Source organism: Synchiropus splendidus, chromosome 7 (genome assembly GCF_027744825.2).
Source record: "Synchiropus splendidus isolate RoL2022-P1 chromosome 7, RoL_Sspl_1.0, whole genome shotgun sequence".
Classification (NCBI taxonomy): Eukaryota; Metazoa; Chordata; class Actinopteri; order Syngnathiformes; family Callionymidae; genus Synchiropus; species Synchiropus splendidus.
This window is the reverse complement of record NC_071340.1, coordinates 14,488,438-14,498,957: the sequence shown is the minus strand read 5'-3', so window position 1 is coordinate 14,498,957 and position 10,520 is coordinate 14,488,438. Positions and strand designations below refer to the sequence as shown.

The 10,520-nt window shown below is 40.3% G+C and overlaps 2 protein-coding genes across 2 annotated transcripts; one reads left to right on the top strand and one right to left on the bottom strand.

Annotated features, from left to right (window-relative positions):
• Positions 1 to 551: 551 nt before the first annotated feature.
• p2rx2 (purinergic receptor P2X, ligand-gated ion channel, 2) lies at positions 552 to 4,915 on the bottom strand. Its single transcript, XM_053870176.1, has 12 exons — positions 4,660 to 4,915; positions 4,133 to 4,268; positions 3,981 to 4,052; positions 3,838 to 3,913; positions 3,674 to 3,770; positions 3,353 to 3,433; positions 3,128 to 3,281; positions 2,895 to 3,025; positions 2,739 to 2,829; positions 2,609 to 2,674; positions 2,470 to 2,547; positions 552 to 1,394 (listed from the first exon to the last, which is right to left on the bottom strand). Exons 1-12 carry the CDS (start codon positions 4,797 to 4,799, stop codon positions 1,296 to 1,298), a joined length of 1,221 nt encoding a protein of 406 aa, XP_053726151.1. The 5' UTR covers positions 4,800 to 4,915; the 3' UTR covers positions 552 to 1,295.
• A 373-nt stretch (positions 4,916 to 5,288) lies between these two features.
• pes (pescadillo) lies at positions 5,289 to 10,360 on the top strand. Its single transcript, XM_053870174.1, has 15 exons — positions 5,289 to 5,456; positions 5,639 to 5,718; positions 6,258 to 6,411; positions 6,634 to 6,743; positions 6,852 to 7,023; positions 7,305 to 7,394; positions 7,735 to 7,851; positions 7,925 to 8,002; positions 8,129 to 8,218; positions 8,375 to 8,505; positions 8,591 to 8,716; positions 8,840 to 9,024; positions 9,471 to 9,631; positions 9,708 to 9,875; positions 10,062 to 10,360. The coding sequence occupies exons 1-15, from the start codon at positions 5,433 to 5,435 to the stop codon at positions 10,131 to 10,133; spliced, it is 1,758 nt and encodes a 585-aa protein (XP_053726149.1). The 5' UTR covers positions 5,289 to 5,432; the 3' UTR covers positions 10,134 to 10,360.
• Positions 10,361 to 10,520: the final 160 nt, after the last annotated feature.

The following is a 10,520-nucleotide window of genomic DNA, read 5'->3' as shown; positions in this document are numbered from 1 at the left end:
AATGTGCTCAATGTAAATAACTTTTTTGCTGTTAAAATAATGTTTTTTATGTCATTTGTGTCAATAAATGTATTCTATTAATCTTATTTTAAACTAATGTATTCATATTTTATTTATTATATATTTATAATTTATATTAATTTTATTAACCCTCCGACTATGAAATGTTTATTATTGACGGTACTTTGAGAGGGTTCAATTCCCGGGAACAGTTCTACGGTTTACACTAAAAATGAAAAATAAGGCAACGGCTCTTCATAGTTATTTTGCGTCTAGTAGAGCAGGGCACAAGGTTGATACAGATTATCCTTCTACAGTATAAGATATTCTATTTATACTTCTGTTCTTGATCGACAATAAAGGGGAGACGGCTCATTTGCTCGGTCAGCGACGCTACACAACATCTGATTTAATAAATGGCCCACAACTTCATTTGCTACAGAATTCATAAAAAGCACTTCTGTCACTCTCATACAAGTTCCATAATGCACTGCAACAGTTGTAACAATTCACATTTTGAGAACCAAAGGAATATGTTGAGATCCTGGAACGTTCATCCTGTTAGACACTGCTGTTTGCGTTGGCCACCCCTAAGACAATGGGGTTCTTTTCTGAATCACACCTGATTCTGATGTATTTTTAATAGTACAAAATGCTCCATGCAAGAAAAGAATGTGAGAAACCACCATCATGGTGCGAAGATTCGACCTCCATCACTTTAACCTCATTTTCCCTCAGATGACTCACATTGCTGGTGGATGGGTGTCCACCCGACAACTAATCACATCTGCGCTTCGGCGCTGTCAGAGCAGCTCTTCTCAGCAGAGCATGCCAACACACTGGCAGCGCACAAATGCTCTTCATTTCAACACTTCTTCTGTGCAGCATCACCAGTCAATCCTTTGACTTGTCCATGTTTTTGTCTCTTCCCCTGTTCTCCTCCATCGGTCCTGGCATATCAGTCCATTGCGTTCGCTACTACTCTCCAGATGGATTCACACTTCCACACAATCTTGTTAAAGGAACCATCTTATGGGAAGTGCTGCAGTTATTAGATTACTCCTCTCATGAATCTCCAGGCCGTTTCCTCCTGTCTCCTCATTATGCCTGACACACTTAAGCTTAAATGTTTGGGGCTGTCAGTGGGGAGCTTAATGTCTGACATGATTCATGGCAGCTTGTTAGTTTTCCACTATAGAAGTGAAGTGAAGCGATGGCGTTTAGGCTGCTACATACTCCTGAGAAGTTGCTCTTCTTAGTTCAGTCACTGTCCTCCCGTGACGCCACTGCTGACGTCACAAAGGCACGCCTTCCGACAGGTCGGAGAGGTTGGAGCCGTAGCTGGTGATGTGGCTGAGTTGAGCAGGCTGCGACTCCGTAGGTTCCTGGATAACCTGCCAATAGAAAATACCCAGGGCTTTTTGTTCAACATTTACACTTTATGGATTTGAGCTGGAAAATAAAGTGTCCACAAGAGTCAAAACTCCAACATTACATTTTTAGATTTTTAAAATTGTGTGTGAGTGTGCGTGTCTGGCTTAGCTATACATACTTGTTCCGACCAATCATTTGAAACAAACCGAATTGCATTTTTTTTGTGGGGACATTTTTGCTGGTCCCAACAAAGCCTCAATTTGAGGATTAAAACTTCAAAAGTAACTAGGCAATTGTAATTAGGTTTAACTTTGGTTAAACTTTGGCGACAGATAAGTTAGAAGTACAAATAGAAGTGTCTGTGTGTGCAGGTACATGAATTAATATTCTTGTGTTCACCTATTTTTGACATGACACTGATTTTATGATGATGTTTTGGCCGGTCCACATTGAGTTTTGAGGGTCAAAACATTGAGTTTAAGTTTGGTTCATAGTCCTGGTTGGCGGTTTGTTTTTGATGGTTAAGTTATGGGCAAGATGCTGGGGAGAGCATTATGTCAGTGATAGGACATAGATACAAGTATACGTGCGTGTGTGTGTGAGCTAGTCTAGGAGACAGTAGAGATCATGTTTATTACAAAAGTAGCATTTCTTTTCATTCCATTTCTCTTGTGATAAGTCATTTACATAGGCGCTGGGTGTCGACGTCTCTGACTACAACTACATGTAGAAGTTACAGTGTGCAGCTAAAGCTTTGTTGTGCATTTACTTAAAAGTTGTAAAGATACCAAAAGTAGAGGTTTCTTCAGTAATTTTAGAAATATTACATTTTCCTTTCAGTTGTGTGATTGTTTAAAGAGCCATAATGCACTTTCCGGCCAATCATCTCATGATAACCATTTCTCTCAATTAGCTGGTGAAAGTCTCTTATTACAGAATGGGTCCAAAAACATTTGCGGTTCAAAGCAATTTGTGAATCTTTTCAGCAAAACACATTATATCCATGCAAGGAAGTAGTTCATAATAGCCGTGCAGAATTATTCATGAATCTTCCAAAATAAAGTGGATCATGTATTAATGATGTCTCCTACTTACTTCATCAAATTTTCTCTCACTGTATACTTCATTCTTGTCGATGAAGGTCAGCATGATCCAGTCACAGATGATGGTGCACTGCAGAGGAGAGGGAATCAGCTCTCTCTTCTGAAATAAAGGGTCATAGAGCACAACTCACAATTCCCACTGACGTCATGGCCGTCACTGTGCTGATGATGGTTGGGATGGGACTGAATTTACCAGCCTGCACAGAGATGACATCAGCAGTCATAGAGCACAGCAATATTTAAAGAGAAGCATTCGCTCACATGTCCATGAACAATGATATCCAGGCGGATTCCAACGGCCTTTATCAGGGTCCGGATCTCCACTCCATCTTTGTAGTAATGTTTTGCAAACCTGCGCAAATGTTTGATAAGAGAAACCTCGCAAGTTAAAAAGCTGATGTTGCAGCACTGACTCACCTGTTGTAGTAACCAGAGTTGGCTTCATCTTTTCGCATATCCAAGCGCCGGAAGGAGTATGTGGGTTTGCAGTGTGAAGGATCCATGTCCAGATTGCACCTCCAATTAATGAATACCCCTATCACAGCGCCCTGAGTTATTCAGACATAAAACTTTTCAATGTACTTATGTGGCTTCTCCTACCATACAGACATTTGAAAAGATTCTATCATTGGTAACACTGGTGATCTTACAGTCTTGCAGAGCTCGTGGAAGTTCTCTCGAGCTTTTTCAGCAATGTATCCCAGACGAAAGTTGGGACAGTAGGGCTCCTTCTCCTCGTCGTAGTGACACTTGCTGAGATATTTGTAGATGTCACGCTTGTTCGACGCTTGTTTGATATTTCCTCTGCAATTTTAAATGGCAGGTTTGAATTCAAACACCAATCATTACTCCATTACATACATTATAATCCTTACTTCCGAAGTCCAAACTTTGGGAAGAGAATCGAGTTTCTGATGAACACTGTGAAATTGATGGCCTCCAGTAAGGGAGGCTCTCTGTGAATGGTTAAGAAGAGGATCAAAGCAAAAGATAAACAGGAAATTAAAGTACAATGTGAGTCTGAGCAGGAGGGTTTTGACACGTGACACAAATCCAGTCTCATAGAAAGCAACTCATCATTAAGTTCAGTGAATGTTTTGTTGTGTGAGTCTTCGTTCACGACTGGTCAAACTGAGTTGCTAGACTCGATAACAGAAGAAAGAGATTGATAGTAATTTTGCTCTCGCCTCTCTTACCGCTGGACAGCATGCTCCTCAATGGGACACCAGGATTGGACCTCACAGGTTTTGAAGGAATGGTTGTAGTATGGGACACATTTTCCGGTCCTCTTGCCTGCGTCAGAGAAAACATCAAACACAAACCGGCTGTTCCAGCTTCTCTGAGGAGATCAAAACATTACCATGGCCATCAAAGTTAAGCTCTCCTTCCACGCAGTCGGAATCTCTCGTACAGTTGGCTTTTGGTACATTGAAATGCTGATGACAATTCAGAGGTTAGAGGTGAGGAGAAGCATGAGTCGAAGCTAGTGAGAAGATATTTCACCTCCGCACAGGTTCCTTGTCTCTGGTCGTATGTGACTTCTCGTCTCAGGATAGTACTTATGACATCACCACCCTGACAGAGGAAGAAGCATGACAGGTTTGGGTTTTGTGGATGGACGACGGGCGCAATTGTACATTTCAGATAAAGCTGACCTCTGGGGGTTGGGCATACTCCACAGTGTCCAAAACCTTGTCCCCGAGAGCGGCTGTGCCTTTCATACGAGTGTAAATTGAGCTGACAAGGCGGGTTTCGTTTTCTTGATATGCCTTCTGACTTATAAACACATACCTTCAGGATAGAGGGACAGAATCAGAATCAGAATTATTGCCATGGTCAGTGGGGATCCCACCAACTAGGAAAGTGTTTCAGAATATAATATAATAATAATCAACAAAATAAAATAAAATAACAGCGATTAGATTTGCCTCTTGTGATGTAATTCACAGATATCATGTAACTGCTGCTGCGTATGGCTGAAGATAAGATGACGCACTTGATCAATTCAATTAAGCGAAAAAAATATATCAATAGGCTGATTTGCTGCTTGTTAAATGACAATTTTAAAGAAATATATTCGTAATTACCTTTTTCTATTTGTTTTGACGACAATTTTGGCATTAGCAAATCAGAAAACATTTGTCAAAAAAAAACTATAACGATGACTAAATATGGAACTTACCAGATAAAATATGTGATGACAAGAAACTGAACTGCTCTGTATATGATTCCAAGAGTTCGGTTCTTGACCACCATTACTTTCGGTGTCTCATAGTCCCAGAAACCAAGGAAATATTCTTTAAGAAAGTCGCGGAGTCCCATGATGAATTAAATCAAATCTGGAAAAAAATAGCTACGCAGGGATGCAGGGCATTTGTTCTATATTGTTGTAGTTGTTTTTCCCCCTTGTATATTAAACTTGTTCTCAATGCTCCAATGTTCACTCCCCTTCTTTGTCAGCTCTCGTTTTGCTTCTCTGGAGCATCACTGGCTGCAGCCTACTGTAGATGTGGAGGGGGTGTGGTTGGCGTGCAGTGGTGCTTTTGTTTGCTTTTGCCCAGTGAGTGATTTTCCAATCTGCAAATTTAATAATCTGATCCAAGAATACAAACACATTTGTATGTCTAAAATGTATATTACATGTATACTTGATGCTTATCGGTGCATTATATACTAATTATGATGCAATTGTGCACTTTAATATATATACTATTATTATATACAAACGAATTTTCCTCTTTGTGTTTGTCTCTCAAACTAAACTTAAATGTTTTACATAATTTCAGACAGGCAATAACGCGGCGCGAACCTGGGGTCCTTGGAACCTCTCTCGTCTTCACCGCGCATGCCAATTGACACGTGCGTTGGGTGCATGTTGCAAGTAAACTAGCGCCTTAGCAATATCTGGAATATTAACAGAAAGCATTTCGGCATCGTACATCAAACTTAGAATAGATGGGTGGTGTACAAAAGAAAAAGGTAAGCGTCTCTGTCGAGTCATGTCAGGCTTGATATGTATGCTACAATGATATTGACTAGCCTGTGGAGCTAACTGTGTTTTGCTAACTTGTCAACTAAGTTGCTGAATAGCCCACAGATAAAGCAAATTCATCTTTTGTTTGTTTCTTGTTTCTAAAAAATAATTGTCTTCGATTTTCCAGTACGAGAGTGGATCTTCCACCAACTACATAACAAGAAACAAAGCTCGTAAGAAGCTACGATTGAGTCTTCCTGACTTCAGGTAACACATGCTACAGTCACTGTTAACATCCTCCACGACATTATGGTGTAACGTTACATTGTTGAATTTAATGTCATTGCAAATCTACAGTTTTTTGATGGCTAGTGATGTGAATGTCTTAGTGTAAACCACAATTCTTGGTAAAAATGTAACAAGCTTAAACATCACGCTGAATTTTTATTCAATACCTGATTTAATTTAATTTTAATTTGGTGCACGAAAATTAAATTGATGGCTTCAGAAAATATATATTTAGTAACAAGATTTTAAGAAAGGCTACCCATATATAAATGCTACTGTTTCCAAAACTAACAAGACCAGTTTCTGTTGACCTATGCCACGCTGATATGCCGCATATAAATACAAGTCACTGAATTGTTGTTTGTTTTTAGTCTTTAAAGTTATGTGCTTCTTTTTTTTTGTAACATTGTGTCTTACGTATTCTTAAGACAGGTGAGTGTCTTGCTTGATTTTGGCAGTGTAAAATATTATGCCTCAAAATTGTGTGTTTCAAAGTTTTTCTTTTTTGTATTTTTTAGGAGATTATGCATTCTCAAAGGAATCTACCCCCGTGAGCCCAGGCATAAAAAGAAGGTTAACAAGGGCTCTACAGCTCCAAGGACCTTCTATCTGCTTAAAGATATCCGTTTTCTCCTTCATGAACCAGTCGTTCACAAATTCAGGGAATACAAGGTACTTTTTTCATCTTTAAAGATGTTACTGCTGTCACTTAATTTAGCCTGGTGACTTGGTCAGCCGTTGAGACGCTACAACATTATAGTCAACTATTTGAAGTGTTTAATGTTCACTATCGCATCACTACTGAATGCACCATTGCATATTTTGCTGTTATTGGCAGAATTGCTGTCGATTTTGTCTGTGTCTAATGTGGAACACTTTGCCCTGTTCAAACAGATATTTGTACGTAAACTCAAAAGAGCATATGGAAAGACAGAGTATTCTGCAGTGGAGAGACTCAGAGCGAACAAACCAACCTACAAGTTGGACCACATTGTCAAAGAAAGGTGAGATTTCTAATATAAAGAGGCTAGTGTGCAACAAGACATAATTTATTCAGCGATAATAAACTGGGCTACGAGATGTCATGCATCTATTGTGTATTCATTTGACAGATACCCTTCCTTTATTGATGCGCTGCGTGACATTGAAGACCCTCTCTGCATGTGCTTCCTGTTCTCCACATTTGCACGAACAGGAAAATGTCACGTGCAGACCATTCAGCTGTGCCGACGTCTAACTGTGGAGTGGATGAACTACGTGGTTGCTTCTCGTGCGCTCAGAAAGGTTCTGTTATGAATGTTGTGTAATGGAATGGCTCAATGGACTGCAGTTTATACCGTCGTCTTTCACAGTCTGTTAGAATATTAGCTCTTTAAGTGCATTATTGTTGTTAAAATATGATGTTCTCTCATGTACTTGAAAGTTATATCATATGAAATGATAGAAGAGAGAGTGATGATTCTCCCTGGACACATTATTTACAAATCTCTATTATAGTGATGCTAAAATGATGATCCACTGTCTCCATGCTGAAATGCCTTTATTGCTCCCCATCTTCCCGACAGGTGTTCATCTCAATCAAGGGGATATATTATCAGGCTGAAGTGATGGGGCAGGTCATTACATGGTTGGTGCCGTATCAGTTTGCCCATGATGTGAGTACAAAGTGATAAATCTGCAGTATAATTTTTATGTTAGAAGAACTGTTTGTAATAGTAAATGAAGTGATGTGGCTGCTGTGTCAACATTTGCATGATCATAAAAGAATAAATATAGATTTTTTTTTCCTTTTACTTAAAAGGACCACAACACTTCCAATATGTTCTGTTTTATAATGTTCACTACATCAATATTATTTATTATTTTTCAGTAGTATTTAATTATCTGTTTTTATATAATTCTAATGTCTTTACCCAAAAGTAAATGTTTATTCATTGTTTGAATAGCTTGGTATTTCACTGCCAGTCATTGATGTTATACCTGTTGTTCTCTTAGCACCCCACTGATGTTGACTACAGAGTGATGGCAACCTTCACCGAGTTCTATACCACTTTGTTGGGCTTTGTCAATTTCAGACTCTACCATTCCCTCAACCTGGTTTACCCACCAAAGGTATGTTTAAACTGTGCAGCAATAAAACGATTAGTATGCAAATAACATCATTCAAATCATTTCACCTTTCCAGCTGGACTGCACAGCTGACCTGAACCTGAAGCCAGAGGATGAGGAGGACTATGCCATGAATTCAGAAAGCTACTTGGAGGTGAGGAAGGCTGCTGCCTTTGGGTATAGTTTAAACACCAAAATGTGTTACTAAGCAGAGGCAATGACTGTTCATTGTTTCGATGTTGGATGTTCACTGAAAATGATAAGTTATTTCTGTCTTTAGAAACTATCAGCCCTCAGTTCCAGTCTCTCTCGGGTTGTGTCACCTGTGGGTGAGGATGAGGCTGAAGTGGACCAGTTTCCTGCCGATGGGGTAAGAAAACAACCCCCCAACAGTTGGAAACGATTTCATGCTTTCATGCAAGTGTTCCAAAAACCTATAGCTCCAGAATAAAAGAGGCCAGTTCATCTTCATTTAATGAAAAATGAATCCAAGAGCATTGCTAATGACCATTGTTTGGCCTCTCAGGAGGACCTGGAAAAGCTGCAAGAAAGAGAAAAGGAACAGAAATTGCAGGAAGCTCAGAAAAAACTCTTTGAAGGTCTGAAATTCTTCCTGAACAGAGAGGTTCCGAGAGAGTCGCTGGCCTTTGTCATCAGGTTAGTGAATGACACCATGTTTTGGGCCTTAGTCCCACATGGCAGTGAATAGTGCTGATGTTGTCTAATGTGTCAACGTTTCCAGGTGCTTCGGGGGTCTTGTGTCCTGGGACAAGTCTGTTTGCATCGGCAGCACGTATGAGGCGACAGATGAGAGCATCACTCATCAAATCGTAGACAGGCCAAGCGTCGACAAACAGTACATTAACAGGTGAAGAAATGGTGACACTTTTTGTTTATAATCAACCACTTCACAATCCCAACTGAAGTTTGACATGAGCCTTGTCCCGTCCTATAATTGGCCTGCAGTCGTCATCTGTTTTCTTCATTCTAGGTACTACGTCCAGCCCCAGTGGGTCTACGACTGCATCAATGCCAAAATACTCTTGCCAGTTGAGGACTACTTTATCGGAGTCACTCTGCCCCCTCACCTCTCCCCCTTCGTCGAGGAGAAAGAGGGAGACTACATACCGCCAGAGAAACTCAAGATCATGGCCCTTCAGCGTGGAGAGAAGCCTGGTAGGTTTGAAGCTGATTATGCTAGAAGGCAATAGCACTCGGCACGCTGTGTGTTTAATGGAAGAATTCATACGTTTGTCCGCTCTCAGCCATTCATGTATTAGTATAAGTATAGCTTAAATACGTTTCTGTGCAGTGAATATTCAGCTCAGTAGTTTCATTTAACATGTCATTGTTGCATTCACAGTTCAACCCCATATTGATGGTCCTGTTAGCACTTTGTTTAACTGTAGCCTCCAGCGCATGTGCACTAGGACCCAGTGCCGCATGGCCTCATGTGGAGTGTTTAGTGCAGTCAAGAAGACTAGTTGAATGAAGTGTAATTCAAAACTTGGTGATAAAATAATTCTGAATCGCATCTCCATTCGAGGCCCAGGTTGTATATACTGTAATTGTGGAAGTAAAATCCTGAGGTTTGTCGAGAGTCTTACCTTGTTTCTTATTAGTACAAGAAGCAGAAGAAGATGAAGAAGAGGAAGATGAGGGTGAGGATGTCGAGGAGGATGATGATGACGACGCTGAGGAAGAAGATGAGGAGGAGGATGAAGAGGACCAGGATGACGAGAAAAATCTCAAACAGATGGAGGAGCAAAGATCGCGGGGCAAAGTAAGTGACTGCGCTCCCTCTGTTCACACTACCATGTGACAGCCGAACATTTGTTGAATCTGTGGTTTGATTTCAGTCACTTCAGGTCAAAGTGACGCCCGGAAAAATGAAGGTGGATAATCCAGCACGCCTGGAGCAGGAGGAGAAGGCTGAGGAAAAGCGCCTGGCCATTATGATGATGAAGAAAAAGGAGAAATACCTTTACGATAAGATAATGTTTGGGAAGAAAAGAAAAGTCAGAGAGGTATGTGCCGTTTTATTATTGACTGAGACAGATAGGAATGTTTGTAGAGGCCCATGTGTGGATAGATTTTCTCTTCTTTTTTTACATAAACTCCCTTGTTTTATCTTTGTGTAGTCTTGTCTGAGATCAGAACTATTTCTGCTGGATTGACCTCAAACTGACCTGTGTCACTTACTCTGCTTACAGGCAAACAAGTTGGCTGCAAAAAGGAAAGCTTTTGATGATGCTGAGAAGGCCAAGAAAAAGTCCAAAAAATAGTCAAACCCACCGTGTTCTTTCTGGACAGACTCTTCTATTTATGGAGCAGTTGCGTGATTGGTTGGACTGAGAAACTCCAGACAAGTTCTGTGGAGTCATGACAGCGCAACATCTGTATGACTTATATCTATGCTGTGACCAGGAGTGTAATTGTTAAGTGTCTCTTGTTTCCTTCAATACTTGTTAGGATGTTTTGAATCATAAATAAGCATTTTACTAATAAAAACAAAGTGTAAATACATTTGTTTTATGTTCACTGTTCGTTTTTTTTCCTAGTACAACACAAGAACATTTTTCATGAAGAGGCTGAGGCAAGAGTTCTCATGTGTGCAGAGGCCGGGGTCACCCGCAAGGCTCAGCACGCGTCCACTCTGGATCAAGGGTGCG

Excerpts from the sequence above, each read along its gene's own strand:
- p2rx2 (XM_053870176.1), bottom strand. The coding sequence starts at position 4,799 with ATGGGACTCCGCGACTTTCTTAAAGAATATTTCCTTGGTTTCTGGGAC. Across the intron at positions 3,914-3,980 it reads GACAAGGAACCTGTGCGGAG|CATTTCAATGTACCAAAAGC; the intron begins GTGAAATATCTT and ends AATTGTCATCAG. Across the intron at positions 2,830-2,894 it reads AACTCTGGTTACTACAACAG|GTTTGCAAAACATTACTACA; the intron begins GTGAGTCAGTGC and ends ACATTTGCGCAG.
- pes (XM_053870174.1), top strand. The coding sequence starts at position 5,433 with ATGGGTGGTGTACAAAAGAAAAAG. Across the intron at positions 8,003-8,128 it reads ATTCAGAAAGCTACTTGGAG|AAACTATCAGCCCTCAGTTC; the intron begins GTGAGGAAGGCT and ends TTCTGTCTTTAG. Across the intron at positions 9,025-9,470 it reads TCAGCGTGGAGAGAAGCCTG|TACAAGAAGCAGAAGAAGAT; the intron begins GTAGGTTTGAAG and ends GTTTCTTATTAG.